Consider the following 21,306-nt stretch of genomic DNA (forward strand, 5'->3'; position numbering starts at 1 on the left):
TGGCTCAGCCGGTAAAGCGTCTGCCTACAATGCAGGAGACCGGGGTTCAATCCCTGGATCAGGAAGATCTCCTGGAGAAGGAAATAGCAACCCACTCCAGTATTCTTGCCTGGAAAATCCCATGGATGGAGGAGCCTGGTAGGCTACAGTCCATGGGGTTGCAGAGAGTTGGACACGACTGAGCGACTTCACTTCACTTCATTTTAAAATCTGCTAGCCAACTCTGGGAGACAGATTTACCACCAAAATCCACTCTTCCCTTCTTTCAGTCACAATGTTTAACTTCTCCTAAAGCCATTTGACTAAGTTTTGCCAGTCAGCTGGGGGCAGAAATAATGTGAGCAAGTTCTGGGTCACTTAGTTAAAAGGAAACTGGTGGGCCCCTACTTTCCTCCTTCCCACGAGCTAGAAGGCAGATGCTGTGGTGACCCCCAATTTAACCAAGCACATAAGGGCAAGCCCCTGAAGGGCAGCAGAGTAACAATATGGCAGGAACCTCACTCCTTGAATGACAGTGCAGAGCTAAGCTGCTCTAAGATCCTGGGCCCCTCACCTTTAGGCTTTATGTATGACAGAAAAAAATCTATCTAAACATCTGAATTTCTTTGTTTTAAAAGCTTAGCATTTACCCTAATTCACCTACCACACATTTCATTAGACAATATAAAAGTGGAAAAATAGTTTGGGTTTTGCCTCCTTTATAGTTCCTTCTTATCATTTGGCAGAGGTGTTTCACTCCTACCAACTTAAAAGAAACAACACAAAGAAGGCCAATAACAAGGAAGATATATTTAAAAAGTAACTATAAACAATCAGAAATTGGTGAACATACATGAGTGTGCCAGATCTTAGTGTACAACAGAAGTCCTATTTCTTTTATCATTCATTTATTTTTTAAGCCACAGCGTGTGTGGGATCCCAGTTCCCTAACCAGGTGTTGAATCCACATTCCCTGCATTGGAAGCAGAGCCTTAACCACTGGATTGCAAGGGAAGTCCCTCTGCTATTTCTTTATAAATATGTGATGAAAAAAGTAAACCAAGTGAGAGAAATCAAGGTAACACAACTCAAAACCATCTTTACTATGTAAAACGAGAGTAAATCCACCGAGGTCTTAATCAAGATGAACTGCGTCACTGACTCCAACAGTGACGCTAGCCCTTGGGCTTCTCTACTCAGATCACATCACAGATGTTGACAGTCACTCAAATGCTGGCCACCAGAATCTTCCCATTGGTTTGCTAACATTTATCAGCCTTCTCCTAAACATTTGGGCCACATTTCAGAAATGAAATTTTCTATATATAAATGTTTTACTCTGATAAAACTTCAAGGTCTTAAAATACAAAATAAAAACAAACAAATGAAATAAAAACACTCTAGTCCAGATCTCTTCCTCTCCCACAAAACTCAGTTCAGCATACTAGAGAAACAAAGTTATAATCACCTTCTTCACTTAAACAACTAGATTATTTAGATTATTAGTTTAAATATGTAATTCCTATAATTGAAGGTCAATAATTACACAAAATTTGATGCTTGGTAGTGATGGCATTTACATTCAAACCCTTTTCTACAAATATCTTGCTTCACATTTTCTACAGAAAATTGGAAGTTGAGAGTGAGCTCCCTCTTGATTTCTGCTTAGATAAAGGCCTATCTGTAGGCCCTACTGCTCTAATATTTAAAAGGTATGGAGAAAAAACAGCAACTACCCCATAAAATTATTGTATGGACCATCTGAAATGATACATGGTATGTGGCTTAAAAAAGAACTTGATATACAATAAGCACTCAATAGATGTGAGCTATTATTGTTGGCTATATTAAGTAGTAGTATTACCTAATTCCCCAAATGAAATAGGATAGCAACCACAAAACCATGGTATCCAGAGCTGACATGACAAATGGTGGATGTAAGAACCTGTGACTGTGACTGTGAATCTTTTCCTTACCAACATTAACATTCCTTTAGTTGAAGGAGGGAGATGGATACTGACAATTACTGAGTAAGAGCTAGTATAAATGATGGGGCTAAAATTAAAAAAAAAAAACGAAGCAGTTGGCATTGAAGTGAATTTAGAAATAACTACTGATAAATTTTGAAGTACTAGGTCATAAAAGAGTTATATTACTAGAGTTTACAAAATTGTGCAGACTTTCCCTAGTAACATAAGTATGTATTTTTTCTAGAAAGATTAAATAACAGTAAGAGATTTTTTTTTTTTCCAGTGTCCATTGGAAAAATAGGGTACTGTTTGGATAAGTACCTTCTGCCTAAAGCTTTGAGACCAAGGAAAGAAATAGCAAATTCTAAAAAAAGAAAAGGTAAATATAAAACAAAAAAATTCCACTGCCTTCTTATGCAACAGAGGGCACTGCTAACTTAGGAAAACATTAATTGTTGGATGTTAATTACTATAATACATCAAGTATCCAGCATCACTGCTATGCAACACTAGGTTTAAAAGGTGCAGAATTCCCTCACTGAGCCACTTGCTAAGTGTTTACAGACGACCTAAGAGCCATAGTAGATGTGGTGTCAACAAAGGTGAATGAAGTATAGTTTCTGCTTCTGGAAGTTCACAGCATTCTGGAGAAGACATATATGTAAACAAATAATTCAAGTATCACAAAATAAATATTTAAAAAATAGTGACATGAATGGAGTGCTCTGCTGCTGCTGCTAAGTCGCTTCAGTCATGTCTGACTCTGTGTGACCCCATAGATGGCAGCCCACCAGGCTCCCCCGTCCCTGGGATCCTCCAGGCAAGAACACTGCAGTGGGCTGCCATTTCCTTCTCCAATGCATGAAAGTGAAAAGTGAAAGTGAAGTCGCTCAGTCGTGTCCGACTCTTAGCGACCCCATGGACTGCAGCCTACCAGGCTCCTCTGTCCATGGGATTTTCCAGGCAAGAGTACTGGAGTGGGGTGCCATTGCCTTCTCCGATGGAGTGCTCTGGGAGCTTTAAACAGGACATGGCTATCTGTTAGAAAAGACTTTATGAAAGAGGTTACACTTGAGCTGGATCTTAAAGGTGGACAAAGAGTTTTCCAGAGTGAAGGAGACACATTCTAAACACAGGGAACAAAACGTGTACAAAAAGTATAAAAGGATTAATACATTTGGAGGAATGTGACATTTCACGCTGAGGCACTGGGCGCTTCAGGGGAGAAAATGAGGCAGGAGAGGGTGGTTGCAGGCTCTGTCAGACTGCATCTCCCATGTGTTGGGCAACCCTGTGAGCAGGGTGGTCCTAACAAATGTGTTCCACCAAAAAAGTGACAGAGTTTGGTTTCTTAGGAAAGCAAGTCTGGGGCTGCTCTGGAGGACTCACTTCAATAGAAGACAACTCAAATCTGAACCTGCTAAGTAAGAACTCTGTTGAGCTACAGTTTTCATCTTGCCTGGAAAAAATAGCTGTTTTCACAAAACAGGGTCCCCAGACAGATGAACACAAATCAGTGTCAACTTCTAACATCAAGATTTAGAGAATCAAAGTATATATCAAATATGTCATATTCATGAACAGCTATAGTAAGCTCACAGAAAACTGTTAATAGGACTATAATAAAACAAATATTCAGCTCTGAAACAAAAGTAAAATACTTTCTAAAAGGACAAAATATACACTCCAAAATAGTTTTATTTTTGCTTCTTTATACTTTTTTTGGTTCTTTTGAAATGTTCCACAATAAGCAAGTAATATATTTACAATTACTAATAAATTTCAAAAGCATTCACTGTTCTTTGCATGCAATTCATAACCAATTATCTTCATAAAAATTCTGAGGCTAAAATACTACCTTTTTGTCTCCTTGTTTTCGTCTTCTTAATCCTGGTCTATAATCATCTCCAAATCTCAGAAAGTAATAGTAAGAAACTAGCCTCTCAATAGGATCCCTTATGACATTAATGTAAATAGGCTTTTTCTTCACTCCAAATCTGAAACAGAATAAAATTTAAATGGTGAAATCAACACTTTCATTCTGTCTGGGATGTCCTGAAATTATAAGTTTGAGGTATTAATTCCGTATGGAAAAAATATGAATTAATTTAAATAGAGTCTGTGGAGATTCAGAAATATTTCATGACTATTCATCTTACAATAAAGTAGTAAGAATTTTAAAATCACAAATGAAGATACAGGAGAGGGGAGACAATTGAATGACAGATAGTCTTAAATTTTATTAGCAAGAATTACATAAAACATTTCAATTTTATAGAGCAGTGAGTTCTCATTGCTGGCCCACCAAACTAGGTAACTGTTATTTATGGACACAGCAGAAATCCATACAAGTGACCATTTGAGCTTATCCTCTGTGGTGCTAATTTTAAAAACTAGATAGAAGTGAAAGACATTAAGTCCTCAGCATTATTCATTCCTTAGGGAATGAAGAGAGTTGATGGAACACAGAGGATGTTTACTTTAGCATTCCTTGTAGACCCTAGAATTGTCTCGCTGGTTCCTGTTCTCATATCCTCACTTATCTCAACCTTGAACTTCAGTGTTACCCCAACTCTCCACTTTCCTTTATTCTTCATTTTTTAACACAATCACCAAGTTCTTCTGACTTTTCTTTTGTAGGTTTTCCACAGATTTGATCTGTCTTCATCACTTTCTTTCCTGTCACAACTGTCCTCTTCGCAGGCCTCTTGCTTAGAGTACTGCGATAATTGGTGCCTTTGTAACTAATAATAATAGTTTTCTTGCATCCAATCTCTCTCCCTTTCAATTTACCTTCATGCCAATTTTCAACTGATATTTCCTAAAACACCACTGATTAGATCATTCTCCTTAGGAACCTGAGATACCACTGTTTATGTTGACATCAAACCCAAACTCCTTTGCTTGGCTGTTAACATCTGCTTGCCTTATGTCTTGGGACCCACCTTATTGATCCAACTTTATTTTCAACTCTCCACAAATAAGAAATCATCTATCAGTTATAATTAGGTCCACCTCTTCTCAGTTCAATTCAGTTCAGTCGCTCAGTCGTGTCCGACTCTTTGCGACCCCATGAATCGCAGCACACTAGGCCTCCCTGTCCATCACCAACTCCTGGAGTTCACTCAGACTCACGTCCATTGAGTCAGTGATGCCATCCAGCCATCTCATCCTCTGTCGTCCCCTTCTCCTCCTGCCCCCAATCCCTCCCACCAATATATCATACTTCTAGTTCTCAATACACGCCTTTGCTCATTGTCTTCCTTAACTAGAATGCTATTTGCATTTCCCTATTCTTTTTATTAATTCATTCAAAAAGTACTTTTTTGTGTATCTAATACTTGCCAGGAACTATTTTAATATTAAGAAAACAATAATGGGGAAAAAAAAAGACAAAATTCCTCGTCTTGCCAAAGTTAACATTCTACTTGGGAGAGACAGAATGTAAACTAATAAATAAGTAAATATCTTAATGGTAAAAATACTAAGGAGACAAATGATGCAGTGAAAGAGAACAGGGAGAAGGGGGGACAGTACAATTCAAACTAGGGTTTTCCAGGGAGGCAGCACTATTATTACCTTTTTTTTGTATTTGGCTTCCCTCATAGCTAAGTCAGTAAGAATCTGCCTGCAATGCAGGAGATCCAGGTTCAATCCTGGTTCAATCCCTGGGGCAGGAAGATCCTTTGGGGAAGGAAATGGCAACCCACTCCAGTATTCTTGCCTGGAGAATCCTATGGACAGAGAAGCATGGCAGGCTGCAGTCCATGGGGTTGCAAGAATCGGACAAGACTAAACCACCACAGCACTATGATTATGTGATGAGAAGACAGCCCCGTCGATATCTGGGAGAAAGTGCTTCAGGAAGATAAGACTTCCAAGCAGGGAGGCCCTAAAGCAGCTAAGTGCTGGGCATTTTTGAGAATCAACAAGGAGGTCAAAATGGCTGAGGCAGCATCAGGAAGGGGGTCATGACAGAGCATAAGAGTGGAGAGAAATGGGGGTGATGGTGGGGGAAGTGTAGACCACGTGGGCCTTGTAGGGCACTATAAGCATCAGGAGAGAGCCTGAGTCAGCAGAGAAGTGTCATGATATGGAATCTAAGGTACAGCATGGTAATTGTAATCAACAATGTGTGTGCATGCCCAGTCCCTCACTCATGGCCAGCTCTTTGGGACTCCATGGACTTGTAAATTAAATTTCCCTTCTTACTAAAATCTTTTTTTAAAGGCACCGAAAAAGCACATACCTAACCTAACCAGTTTCACATTTCCCGCTTACTTTTGCCTGTTACAATGTCTTATACACACACACAAACATTCTATAAATATTTTATACTAATTCTTAGCAAATAAGTAGTGAAAAGAGACCAGAGAAGAGAAAAAAGTAAGATGCCGAGATAGAACTTGCTTCTCTCAGCCTCTGAATTATTGAAAAGTAACTGAACAGGACATTGCTAATTTACAAACAGGTTGGATTCTATAAGAAATGCTTTGTGTGTAAAAAGGGGTCAACACTGTTGAATTCCAGTCCTTTTTCTCAAACAGCCATTTGTCTAAGTCATTAAAATCCTTTGTACATATGGAAATACCAAAAACTACAGAGAACTTTAGAGCCTCTTGATGAAAGTGAAAGAGCAGAGTGAAAAAGTTGGCTTAAAAATCAACATTCAAAAAACTAAGATCATGGTATCTGGTCCCATCACTTCATGCAAATAGATGGGTAAACAATGGAAACAGTGATAGACTTTATTTTCTTGGGCTCCAAAATCACTGCAGATGGTAACTGCAGCCATGAAAATTAAAAGACGCTTGCTCCTTAGAATAAAAGCTATGACCAACCTAGACAGCATATTAAAAAGCAGACATTACATTGCCAACAAAGGTCCATCTAGTCAAAGTTACAGTTTTTCTGGAAGAATTGATGCTTTTTGAACTGTGGCATTGGAGAAGACTCTTGAGAGTCCCTTGGACTGCAAGGAGATCAAACCAGTCAATCCTAAAGGAAATCAGTCTCAAATATTCATTGGAAGGACTGATGCTGAAACTGAAACTCCAATACTTTGGCCACTGGATGTGAAGAACTGACTCATTTGAAAAGACCCTGATGCTGGGAAAGATTGAAGGCGGGAGGAAAAGGGGATGACAGAGGATGAGATAGTTGGATGGCATCACTGACTTGACGGACCTGAGTTTCAGCAAGCTCTGGGAGTTGGTGATGGACAGGGAAGCCTGGTATGCTGCAGCCCATGAGGTTGCAAAGGGCTGGGCATAACTGAGTGACTGAACTGGACTGAACAGAGAACTTTTTGGTAAAACATTATTCTATTAATTTGTGAATTGGTTGATCAGAGCTTGGGGTATATTTTTTCAATGAACAACTCATAAACCTATAAAATCAACAATACAGTAAAATTTTTCTCACAATTTTTAGAAAAGGAAACAGTATTATTGCAAATATTATGGCATTGTCAAATTAGGTATCAGAGCAGAAGCTCCATAAGGGAAGAAGACTTTCTCTCTGCTTCATAGCTTTATCATTCATGTTTAGCATGATGTCAGACAGGTGTTGGATATTAGAATTAGGCGAATGAACTGTTGTGAATTGGCTACTTATAAAGGCCTTTCTGCGGAACAGTGTACTCACCAGTGAGAAGAGGGTTGGGAGGCATTAGGGATACATACCTGCTACCTTAATTGAGAGCGCCAAGAGTCTTATAACAGGAAAGGGCAGGACAGTGGGGCAATGACTCCATTCTTAGATTGTGAGATTCCCTGGACACCTCCTTTATCATCTCTATTATTAGCCACTCATCCACCTGAGCTAGCTATCCCCTTGGGAATTACCTCCTCCCAGAATATCTTCTACCAATGCCTCCTCTTTTCTCCTAGTCCCTGAAATGTGGAACAGATGGTGATTCTTACCAAGTAGAAGTGAAAGAGGGATATGGCATTTGACAAAATTCTTCTTGCTGTCTGGGAAATGACTTCTGGGGCATTGCTTTAGGTGGCATTTATCTGTGTGAAACATAATTCTTAATGAGATAATCTATGTGAACTTATTCTGAAAATGGATAAGAGTTATTTTAATAAGTGAGAGTATGGGCATGTAGACATGGAAGCAAAGAATTATAACTGAAAACAGGCATGATAAAACAGCACTGGGCCATTCAGCTCAACCAGTTAGGAAACAAGTTTGTACGTTTACGTCTCTGGCCAACCAGGCAGTTTTATACCAGTGGAAAAACCCATTCTGTAGTTGTAGACTCAGCTTTAACCCTGGCCAGTCATCTGAGCAATTCCTCAGGAGAGCTCAGACGGAACAGTGGAAAACTCATCTTCACTCCAGGAAACTTAACTATTATTGACCCATGAGAACGTAATCTTTCTAGGAAGAGAAGAACATATTTCGTAAGAATCTGTCATGTTAAATGATGATCAAAAGGGAAAAAATCTAATCTGAGCAGCAAGTTGGTAAGAAACCTTATTCTGACTGTATTAGCATACAGTTCAGTTTCAGTTCAGTCGCTCAGTCGTGTCTGACTCTTGGCGACCCCATGAATCACAGCACGCCAGGCCTCCCTGTTCATCACCATCTCCCAGAGTTCACTCGGACTCACGTCCATCGAGTCAGTGATGCCATCCAGCCATCTCATCCTCTGTCGTCCCCCGCTCCTCCTGACCCCAATCTCTCCCAGCATCACAGTCTTTTCCAATGAGTCAACTCTTCGCATGAGGTGGTCAAAGTACTGGAGTTTCAGCTTTAGCATCATTCCTTCCAAAGAAAGCCCAGGGTGGATCTCCTTGACAATGGACTGGTTGGATCTCCTTGCACTCCAAAGGACTCTCAAGAGTCTTCTCCAACACCACAGTTCAAAAGTATCAATTCTTTTGGCGCTCAGCCTTCTTCACAGTCCAACTCTCACATCCGTACATGACCACAGAAAAAACCATAGCCTTGACTAGACGGACCTTAGTCGGCAAAGTAATGTCTCTGCTTTTGAATATGCTGTCTAGGTTGGTCATAACTTTCCTTCCAAGGAGTAAGCGTCTTTTAGTCTCATGGCTGCAGTCACTATCTGCAGTAATTTTGGAGCCCCCCGAAATAAAGTCTGACACTGTTTCCACTTTTTCCCCATCTATTTCCCATGAAGTGATGGGACCAGATGCCATGATCTTCGTTTTCTGAATGTTGAGCTTTAAGCAAACTTTTTTGCTCTCCTCTTTCACTTTCATCAAGAGGCTTTTTAGTTCCTCTTCACTTTCTGCCATAAGGGTGGTGTCATCTGCATATCTGAGGTTATTGATATTTCTTCCGGCAATCTTGATTCCAGCTTGTGTTTCTTCCAGTCCAGCGTTTCTCATGATGTACTCTGCAGAGAAGTTAAATAAGCAGGGTGACAATATACAGCCTTGACGTACTCTTTTTCCTATTTGGAACCAGTCTGTTGTTCCATGTCCAGTTCTAACTGTTGCTTCCTGACCTGTATACAGATTTCTCAAGAGGCAGGTTAGGTGGTCTGGTATCCCCATCTCTTTCATAATTTTCCACAGTTGATTGTGATCCACACAGTCAAAGGCTTTGGCATAGTCAATAAAACAGAAATAGATGTTTTCTGGAACTCTCTTGCTTTTTCCATGATCCAGTGGATGTTGGCAATTTGATCTCTGGTTCCTCTGACTTTTCTAAAACCAGCTTGAACATCAGGGAGTTCAAGGTTCATGTATTGCTGAAGCCTGGCTTGGAGAATTTTGAGCATTACTTTACTAGCATGCGAGATGAGTGCAATTGTGCAGTAGTTTGAGCATTCTTTGGCATTGCCTTTCTTTGGAACTGGAATGAAAACTGACCTTTTCCAGTCCTGTGGCCACTGCCGAGTTTTCCAAATTTGCTGGCATATTGAGTGCAGCACTTTCACAGCATCATCTTTCAGGATTTGAAACAGCTCAACTGGAATGCCATCACCTCCACTAGCTTTGTTCATAATGATGCTTTCTAAGGCCCACTTGACTTCACATTCCAAGATGTCTGGTTCTAGATTAGTGATCACATCATCATGATTATCTGGGTCGTGAAGATCTTTTTCGTACAGTTCTTCCGTGTATTCTTGCCACCTTTTCTTAATATCTTCTGCCTCTGTTAGGTCCAGACCATTTCTGTCCTTTATCGAGCCCATCTTTGCATGAAATGTTCCCTTGGTATCTCGAATTTTCTTGAAGAGATCTCTAGTCTTTCCCATTCTATTTTTTTCCTCTATTTCTTTGCATTCATCGCTGAGGAAGGCTTTCTTATCTCTCCTTGCTATTCTTGGGAACTCTGCATTCAGATGCTCCTATCTTTTCTTTTCTCCTTTGCTTTTGACATACCTTCTTTTCACAGCTATTTGTAAGGCCTCCCTAGACAGCCATTTTGCTTTTTTGCATTTCTTTTCTATGGGGATGGTCTTGATCCCTGTCTCCTGTACAATGTCACGAACCTCATTCCATAGTTCATCAGGCACTCTATCTATCAGATCTAGGCCCTTAAATCTATTTCTCACTTCCACTGTATAATCATAAGGAATTTGATTTAGGTCATACCTGAATGGTCTAGCAGTTTTCCCTACTTTGTTCAATTTGAGTCTGAATTTGGTCATAAGAAGTTCATGATCTGAGCCACAGTCAGCTTCCGGTCTTGTTTTTGTTGACTGTATAGAGCTTCTCCATCTTTGGCTGCATAGAACATAATCAATCTGATTTCGATGTTGACCATCTGGGGATGTCCGTGTGTAGCATACATGGTATAACAATAAGGAAGACAAACCAGGAACATTTCTTTACACCCACACTCTATATAGCCTGGACAGATGAATGAACATCAAGAATAGTTAAAAGAAAAAGTGCACACTCAGAACATTTGAAAGGAACCTTGACAACTAGAAGATGATGAAGCTGAAGGAGGGCTCAAGAGTCTTCATGAAGTTATTACACTTTGAGATTTCTGCTTCACACTAGATTTAACATTTCAAGTTAAGTAGCAGTCTCACACAAGTGACACTGATACACAGTTGATCTGCAGTTAGATGAATTCGCAGATGTGGAAACTGTAAATAACAAGGGAGGACTGTACCTGTTTATTCTGGACTCTCTTATCCCTAAAGCATTCCTAGAAACCTCCAAAATCTGCCACAGTAAATTCCCATTTCCTTGTTTCAAAAATAGTGAATAACCTGTTGGTATTTATTGGTCCCACTGACAATGATATGAAGAACAAAAGATTTTTTAAATAACTATTTCTTGAAATGAGCATTCATCTATTAAAATGGGGCAATTTTTTTAAAATAGGAGGGGTGATCTAACACTACCAAATGATAGTGAGGATACACAGCAAAATAATAAAGTCACTGGGAAAACTGCTTAGCAGTGTCTTACAATCTAGCAATCTCACTTCTAGGTTTTACACAAGAGAAATGAAGACACCGTGTCCACATAAAACCTATAGCAAATGTTCTGGCAACTTTACTCATAATCAGCAAAAGCTGGAAAAAACCCAAGTATCCAGATACTGGTGGGTGGACAGAAATTGTTCTGCCTCCAGCCTTACTCCCCAGAAAGGAACTAACCACTGACACAAGCACCCAACTGGATGAGCATCAAAAGCAGGACACTATGAAGCCATCCACAAAGACTCGGTGACTGGCTAGACCCATGTGGCAAAGAAAAGGGTGATTCAAAATGACTCTGAAGTTTCTTCTTTGGACGCTTTGATAAATAAAAATGGATAAACTTCTCAAATGACAATATTGGAGGCAAAGACAGAATCTTGGGCAATTCCTGATTAGGAGCTGGGAATACGGAGGATCAGCACAAACTCAAAAAGGGAGAAGAAAACACCAGTAAGACATCACAGTAACTGAACAAAGTCAGAGTTTTAAGGGACTGGCTAACATGGCTCTGAGTGAGTCACAAACGAACTGCTTCTTAACATTTTAATACTCACAACCACCCATAAAGTAGTTAATTATCCTCATTTCACAAACGGGAAACTGAAGATCTAAAGTCATGTGTCTGAGACTGCTGAGCTAGGAAGGAACTAAGGGAGATTTAACTGCAGATCTGACTACAGGGTCACAAAGAGTTTAACACGACTGAAGTGACTTGGCATGGTACGGCTGACCTGAGAGATTTCTTCTTAACATCTACAGGATCGATGTCACAGAAAGAGCTAGAATATAAGAGCAGTAAAAAGGCAACTCTCACATATTACTTAGAATGATTAAAATAATTTTTAAAATGTTTCTACAGTGTTGTGACAGCTTTGCTAAAAGATGTAGAAAGTGGTACAAACTTCAACTGGTTCAGCAGAGAAATACAAGGCAAAAGGGACAATCGCACAGAATCTATATATTATAAACTCTTGGCCTAAAATACTAACATTTTATTACCCTCTAGTGAAGCATTTAATTATTTGTTTCTTATCCTGACATACCTGCTTCTTTACTGATTCATCTCAGTTGTTGTAAAAAAGACAACTGGGGTGATACAGTGAAACCAAAATGATGGTGACGACAGCCCATACTCATTCCTGGGGATGACCAACAAAGGCGGCACACACCTACATGGGCCTGAGTAAAACTGACTGCTGTATTTAAAAAAATGTCCAAATATCTTTCTGAGCCCGGATGATGACATATGACCCTAGGTAGCTAGATCATAAAAAAAAAAAATTCTCAGCAGCGTCTGATCAAAACCAGCATTAGTTTCAGCTGGACATTATTCTTGATAAAGGAAAATAGTCTGAAAAAGGCTTTTGAAAGATGTTCAAATATTTTTCTTTGCAAAATATGAAGAAAATCTAAGTGGGAGTAGTAGATATTGCTGATAAACGAGTGGTATGAATTTTAAACAGAGAATAATCTGAATATTTTCACTGTTTATAATGAACCAAAATGAACTGATAATTATAGGGAAAAAAAGGGGGCTTCAGTGAACTCACTGAGAATAAGAACTCCAACTTGTTCAACTTTATACTGCCTGTATGTAACCTAGGACATTTTGAAAATGTCTTAATCTATACAATTTTCTTTCCACTGGAAAATTTCTAAATTCATAATTATTTTACATTATTTTAAAATGGTTTGTCCCCCAATTAAAAACAGTAATTAAACACTAAATAGAAAAATGGAAAGAAGAACTAGGAAATGTGCTTAAAAATATAAGAATAGGATTAAGACAAAAAGGAATGAGATAAGGTTAAGACAAGACAGGACAGGAACACAACTATAACAATAAGATATTTCTGTTCTTATTCTAAAGTTCTAAACAAAACCAGATAAACATAACCAAAATATAGCTTGAGCAGATATGGGTTTAAAAATAAAATGTGCGCTTCTTGTGATCAGTCTAAATTAGAAAGCACTTTTCAATTTTTATTTGTCCATCTTACTGCCTAGGTTTCCTGGGTTTGTACTCTTTTTAGTGTTTCTGCTAAGGCAATTGAAAAGCTATGTGATTACATATTTCTTTCATCGAATTTGACTTTTTTCTTGAAGGCAAGTATTTTAATGGACTCCACAAGGTACTACACCGGTCAAGAATACGTTTTAAAGAATAAAGTATTTTAAAAACTGGTAAGGTGATGTTTCTTTCCTCTCTTCCTTACTTGTGGTGAGTATGACAGTCAAACTAAAAATCATTTTAAAAGATACTAGTTATATCTAAAATAGTTTGTGACTATATACATCAAAATACATTTTCTCTAGTTGATTTTCTTAAGGTATGTGTTTAAAATCTTGTAAAGGTCTATCAAAATTTTTCACAATACTTTTTGCTTCCAATAAAATGAAACATATTATGAAAATATTCAAATCCTTAAATGTTCATATCAGTATTTAATACATGAGATTAATCTTTCCAAGAACTCTGTATTTTTTCAACTGTAAGAATCCTAGCATACACCAGAGCTTCATTCGAAGACTTTTGCCAAAAGCAAAAGTGCTCAATATTATTTTAATAATGAAAACCTCAAGTATGAAGCCAAGCTATGTGTGGGGGGAAAAAATCATTTACGTGAAAGGGTAACAAACATTCAATTGAAAGATAATGCAACCCTGAGGGAATATGCATATGAATGAAGTTTATGAAATTGGTTCAGTCCCTTTGCAAAGAAAAATAATTAGTTTATTTTAAAGCTGCCTATAAAATGTTTTCAATACTGCTGCATGAATAATTTACAGAAACATGCACATCTAACTTTAAAGCTAATATTTTACTGAAAGATCCTGAGTGCTGTAGGAGGAACTAGAAAAGAGAATATACTGTTTCATGTGTGTAACATTTGGGAGACTCCTTTCAATTACCTGCTTTCCAAGAAAGTTAAGATTTATTATCAATGTGAATCTGTAACATTTCATTCAACTGTTTTTCTTTTCAAATTTGAAAAGTTGAAATGATAGTGGGACATCAATTTAACTTTTGGATTTTACACAGAATGCTCTTTGAAGTTGTCAAATACAAGGGGATATATTGCTCTGAAGTCATGATTGCTAAAGAAATGACTGAGCAAACACATCTAAGATTAAACAATTTAAAAGTAGGGGACTTCCCTGGCAGTCAGTCCAGTGGCTACGACTTTGCCTTCCAATGTGGGTTCAATCCCTGATCTGGAAAGCAAGATTCCATGTGCTTCACAGCCAAAAAAATAAAACAGATGCAATACTCTAACAAGTTCAATAAAGACATTAAAAATGGTCCACATAACAAAAAATAGTATTTAAAAACATTTTTAATGCTTTTGGAATAGTTTTATTAGGGGAAAGATTTGCATTTGAGGTTTTCCAACAATAATACTCTATGTGCTACAAAAAAATATTTAAATAGATTCACCAAACTATACATATTTAGAATATTCCTTTTAATCAGTCTTCTGATTAGTACTTACTGTGGCACAAACTCTAGGGGGAGGCACATAGTGCTTGGATACTGTACAAAGGCCTATAATTTATTAACTTTTCTTGAAAGAGTTATGACAGGAATACCTTGATCCTATGCTTCCCCAAAAACATGGAAAATTAGAGTTATTTATGTCCAGTTTCAGGCAAATCACTATAAAGAAAAATCACTTTAAAAAAAAGTCTTTTTATATCTCAATTGTAAAGCTAAAACAAGGTAGTCAAAGGGGAAGTGTGTCTTGGCTGAGAAACAGACACTTCAGGTTATGAATAAGTGAATAATGGCTTCTTTGCTTTCTCTGTTCTCAGTCAATGATGTGGTAAGTCGTAATTCAACTGGCTTCTAGGTTAAAACTTGGAACTCTCCTAAAATAGTGGTATTTGATTGCAAATGAAGCAGAAATATAATGATAAATAACTTTAAAGGGCATTACCTAAATTGATCTACCTTAAATTTCTAAAATTAATATGACAATCATCAATTTATGAACACTAGAGGGCAGTAAAACACTAGAAGGTATATTTAAATTCCATATCTAAAGCGGCAAACACAAGCCAGTACTCTTAAAAATCAAAATCACAATTATTTAATAACTTTATCCCTTTTTAGGTTGCTAAAGTACAAAGCATTCTTTTGTGTATAATTTTGGGTATAACTTACTTTGCAAAATCCAAATAAGAAATGTGCCCATGATAAAACCCTGGTTTCATCTCTTTCCAGGAAGTTATATTCTTTACAAAGCGCACCTAAAAAAGGAGAACATACTCATTACTTAAGTACAATTTAAAGAAAATAAAATTTTGTGATAGCAAAATGCTTTTTATTTAGGCATTTAAAGCTGATCACACCACTTTGACAATTATGGAGTTTGAAATACAGTCTTCAACTAAGAAAAGCATAGTGTGACCTGTAATTACTAATGCATCATAGAGAAGCTACTGTCACCACTCTTAGAAAAGAGCGAAAGAGGATCTTGAAAACAAAATTGCACAATGCAACCATTTACAATACTGTACAGTGAGTACATTTATATGGTGGGGGGAGGGTATACAAACACACAAGCTGAAGCAGGTAGCAATTCAATATGGGGATAGTCTATGCAAATCTCTTCTTCCTAGAGGCTCGTTATTCATAAAAATTCACATTTATAATGACTAACAAATAAAACAAATATCAACTAATCCTAAAACCAAATGAGTGAAGAAAAGATGAGTATCAGAAGACTTTAAACCACTAAGAGCAGATATCATATGGCTGAGCAGATATCATCAACTTGTTGATACAAAAGCTAAAAGGTAAATTTTTAAAAATATCTAAATACTAGTATTTTAATCTACTAGAATTAAAAGTATACAAAATATTAGTTAATACAATTTAAGTATAAATATTAAAGTTTCAAGAACTGGTTAATACAGAACTTGATAAACCAGCTACAAAACAGAATTATAAGAATTATGATACATAATTCTTCAAAGAAAAATAATATAAATTTCTGATAATCAAATCTCTGCAGGATCAACAGCAAGTGGTTAAGAATCTCTTCTGGAGACTAGAGACAGTGTGGGGATGGCTGGGGGTGGCGGCCCACCACCCTCTGCAGGGAAAGCCCCTGTAAGCTGCGACCTCAGCCCCTGACACAGAACTGTCAATCGCCTACTTCTGACAATTCATCAGTCCTTCACTTACACTTTATAATAGTTAGTTACATGGTGATATTCTGGAGCACTTCTTACCAGGTTAGTCAATAAATTAACAGCCATGAATGATGGCTCCTGGATAAGGCCCACTGGTAGGAACAGAGTAGGGAAACTGTGGAAGCAGCCTTATGTCGGAGGATGTGAACTAAGGCAAGATGGAAGATTCTGGAAGGAGGATTTATAACTCAATTTATAACTCAAATACTAACAATGGAGTTAGAAACAATGGAGTTTTTGGAGGGGAAATGAAAAGAACCCTATGTTATTATTTTACACATACACACACATTATTAAAATCTGAAAATTGGATGTAGATAACAAAATTATGTTGTATTAGAGAATACACAATTATATTTCAGCAGATATTAATTGTCCCCACCAAAACGAATGAGCCAAATAAACATGTGACTTGAGATTTCAGGTTCTTTCCTATTTGTTCTTCAAGATATCAAATAGAATAAAAATATCAATGGCAAATGAAAAAGAAATAGAAAATAAAATACTACTTAATCCATAAACTGAATCCTTAAAAAAGTTTACATGTTGAATATGAAAAACCCTTATAATTTCTACTTAATGGTAAATTATACAAGCTTTTGGTTCTGTGAAAATCATTTTCAGTATTTCAGTCCCAAATGAGGAAGAAATACAAGGCAAAGAGACTAGGAATGGGAGATGGTGGTTCAAGGGTGCTTAAGATACTTACAGCTGAGCTCTTCAGAAGCTGAGATTTAAATGGATGTGATGGTATAAGAGGGAAATGAAAGCGAATGACAGATTGAAACCTAAGAAAACACTGTTATATAAGCCAAATGTTAGAGCATCATAGTACACTGGGATGAAAGACACGTATAAACTTCAAGTGTCCTATTTCCCTCCACCCTTCCAAAGGATGGTCAAGATCAAACTAAATTCTCCTAAAGACACACTCCATCTGCTGTGTGTTCTGTAATGTGAGGTGAAGAGCCCTGGAAGCTGGATGAGACCTGGACTGCTACTGGGCTTCCCAAACTCAGTGTGCAAATGAATCATCTGCATTTTAACATCTCTTGTTAAAATGCAGATTCTGACTCCGTAGGTCTGGAGTGGGGCCCAAGATTCTGCACTTCTAAAAAGTTTCCACAGTATGGCCAGGTCAGCAGGTGACACTGAGGAGCAAGCCTTTAGCATGTGTGGACCCAGGACCTAGCTCTTGGTTTTATCAACATGAAGCTCGTTCTGTACTGCCTGCAAAAGAGGCCTGAGGTCTATAGAGGCTCTTTAACAAGGATATACTCTCTCAGTTATTGCTTTCATGATATGGAAAAAAAAAAAGTATGCTGAACTAAAACAGTGGTATAAATGTTATCACATATACAGATAATACACACACACACACACACACACACACACACACATAAGCTACCACAACATATAAAACAGAATGGGGGGTGGGAGTGAAATGCCCCCGCCTACTCAGTCTCCTCCATCTGCCCACACAGTGATGCCTGAAGCACTCTGGAACCAAAGCATTCCAAGAAACACAGAAAGTAATAAAATAAATAAAAGGGCTGTGCCTCCATTGGACTCAGGGGAGTCTGGTGAAGGCAGAACAGAACAAGGCAAGAGGCATCCACTGCTGTCACCGATCTCAAACTTTCCTGTTTGCAGAATCAGCATTTTAGAGGTAGAAGGGGCCTAGGATATTTTGTACTCTTTATGTTACAGAAACTGAAGTCCAAGAACCACATAGCTCCGATTTTGGGTCCAATCATCCTTCTATCAGAGAAGGCAATGGCACCCCACTCCAGTACTCTTGCCTGGAAAATCCCATGGACAGAGGAGCCTGGTGTGCTGCAGTCCATGGAGTCGCTGAGAGTTGGACACGACTCAGTGACTTCACTTTCATTTTTCACTTTCATGCATGGAGAAGGAAATGGCAACCCACTCCAGTGTTCTTGCCTGGAGAATCCCAGGAACAGAGGAGCCTGGTGGGCTTCCGTCTATAGGGTCGCACAGAGTCGGACACAACTGAAGCGACTTAGCAGCAGCAGCAGCAGCATCCTTCTATACCACTGGCTAATTTCTTTAATCTATTATTGTCCAATTTAAACAAGGTTGGAGAGGTCCAGGGACCAGAAGACTTAAAAGAGGAGCAGACAGATATCTTTGACATCATAATACTGATCAACAGACTAGGACACTGAGAATTTCAGGTTCTGTCCAATGCTCAGGAAATCCCTGAGATCCAGACATTCAAATCTCCAAAATCTCAAAGCTCTGTTGATATATCTCTCTCAACTGTTTATTTTCCTGCTTACATTCATTATAATCTCAACTTCCAAATCATTTTTCGACAATGGCCACTGACTTAGTCTTGCCTTTTATTGTCCTGGGTAACCTCAAGGGTTGCTGAACAATGCTGGTCAAAACTAAGAGACCCAGGCTAAATGTAGGATTTTAAATCTTATTATACCAAATACATTCTGAGGCATATTCAGGTATGTTACTAAATTCTCTACAGTCTTTTTTTTTTTTTTTTTAAATTTTTTTATTTTTTGGCCATGTTGCATAGCATGTGGGATCTTAGTTCCTAACCAGGGATCGAACCCATGCCCCCTGCATTGGGAGCACAGACCATCTGGGAATTCTCTACACTCTACTATTGCTAGTCTCCAAACACACAGAATCTTCCTCTAATCTCCAACTAAGAGAATACTGAAAGCTACAAACTTAATATATATGTGAATGTATTTTTTTCTTTCATCTCATCAACATTTAACTAAGGCAATCTGTTAAAATCTCATTAATAAAGCTGTGGCTGATTTGCAATAAATTCAAAGATGCTGAGCTGAGATTTACCTTCCCTTCAGAGGGAAGCAAAAAGTGCTAAGTAAACAAATACTGTCAATAAGGTTAAAGTGGTGGTTCACACTAATCTGGAGAAAAGTCTGAGCATTTAGAAGTGTCATTTATGTATGACTGAAATTCTACACCATCCTAATCTCCTTTTCAAAAGTAATCTCCCAGGACATAAAAACCTAATTAATGCCCTCTGAAGAACATACTTTTTAAAAGTTTTCCTTTCAAAGTATTAATTTAGCCACATTTAATTTTTATCCTCTGAGTTCTCCAGAATTTTCCCTGCCTCTCATCGGTCATATTCGCTTACGCCCTTTCATCAGTCTAGCTGCAGGCCCTGCCCTGTCACTCTCTGTGTTCTCGTCTCTTCTCTTCCACTTGCCTTTCAGTTTTTCTTCTGGTTTTCCTCTACAGTGGTGCATTCTGCCCAAGACTGTGAGATAAAGCTCTGGGACAGGGAGGAGGAGATAGTAAGGGGAGATGTAGATCAGGTGGGCAAGCTTCTACTCAGTTCATTTTACGGATTCTTACTGACTACGATACTTGGCACTAATGAAAGATAAAGAGAGGGGCAAAAAGGAGCTAAACTAATAGTGTCAAATGAGGCTGAATCTGAAAACACTGAAAACTCTTGGGGAAAAGAAATAAAGTCACCATAGCAACTTTATTCAAAGAGAATTTCCATACTCTGCAAAAGGCTATCAAGAAGGTATTTCAGAAATAGTAGTTAGATACAACACAGGAAAAAGAGATGTTTTATGGCTAGCCTGGAGCAAATTTTAAACTGTGATTTTTGTCAGATTTTATAACTCTTAAGCAGAGTTAGGCTAGCAGGTAATCAGAAGAGGCCTTTCGGGAAAACACAAGCAATGTAGCGAGTGGTGTTGTGATTTATTTGCTAGCTGAACCAGAATTGAACCAGTGCAATAGGAAAAGCTGAGAAAGCACCCTCTCACTAACAGTATATCTAGATTTATATTCTTAATAAGAGTAATCTCAACATTATGATTAAATGTGATCACAAAAGAACTTGTTTTCACTATCTAAAAGTAGGAATGTCATCCTGAACATCCTGGTCAAATTCCAACTTTGTAATTACTATCTATTGAGTGAACATTACTATTAACTTGGGTAATTATATATACCAAACTCCTACTCATGCATATACTTAAAATAAACATTCACTGTACAGCCGTGGGTAGTTTTATGAGACTAAATTGGAGAGGAAGTTTTCTATGCAGAGAAAAAATGAGTAATAATTGGATACCATATAAGAAAGGTTCAGCAGCAAAAGAACATAGTAAACTATCTGTACTAAAGCTCAGAACTGTGTTGTTCAATCCTACTACTATCAATCAGAGGTACTCCTTCTGCCAGGATTTACCACCAAGGCATCAAGCTCAGCTAAGAATTACCTTCAGAACCTAGGCAGGTTCATTTGTTCATTTATTCATTCAACAAAAAATTACGGAGTATCTACTATGTATCTACAATACATACAATACGATATGGACTATCTACAACAGAATGGGAAAGACTAGAGATCTCTTCAAGAAAATCAGAGATACCAAGGGAACATTTCATGCCACGATGGGCACCATAAAGGAGAGAAATGGTATGGACCTAACAGAAGCAGAAGATATTAAGAAGAGGTGGCAAGAATAAACAGAAGAACTATACAAGAAAGATCTTCACCACCCAGACAATCATGATAGTATGATCACTCACCTAGAGCCAGACATCCTGGAATGTGAAGTCAAGTGGGCCTTAGGAAGCATCACTACAAACAACCCTGGAATGTCAAGTCAAGTGGGCCTTAGGAAGCATCACTACGAACAAAGCTAGTGGAGGTGATGGAATTCCAGTTGAAGTATTTCAAATCCTGAAAGA

The 21,306-nt window shown here is 38.0% G+C and overlaps 1 protein-coding gene across 1 annotated transcript in view; it reads right to left on the minus strand.

Moving 5' to 3' along the window:
* The window catches only part of HS2ST1 (heparan sulfate 2-O-sulfotransferase 1), a 187,734-nt gene that overhangs the window by 7,274 nt on the left and 159,154 nt on the right, over positions 1-21,306 (minus strand). The window contains exons 3-4 of the mRNA XM_052637779.1: positions 15,539-15,624; positions 3,808-3,946 (exon numbers count right to left, since the gene is read on the minus strand). Coding sequence (XP_052493739.1) covers positions 3,808-3,946; positions 15,539-15,624 — 225 coding nt within the window. The remainder of the gene's footprint in view (positions 1-3,807; positions 3,947-15,538; positions 15,625-21,306) is intronic.

The sequence above is a fragment of the Budorcas taxicolor genome, chromosome 3 (genome assembly GCF_023091745.1).
Source record: "Budorcas taxicolor isolate Tak-1 chromosome 3, Takin1.1, whole genome shotgun sequence".
NCBI classification, from domain to species: Eukaryota; Metazoa; Chordata; class Mammalia; order Artiodactyla; family Bovidae; genus Budorcas; species Budorcas taxicolor.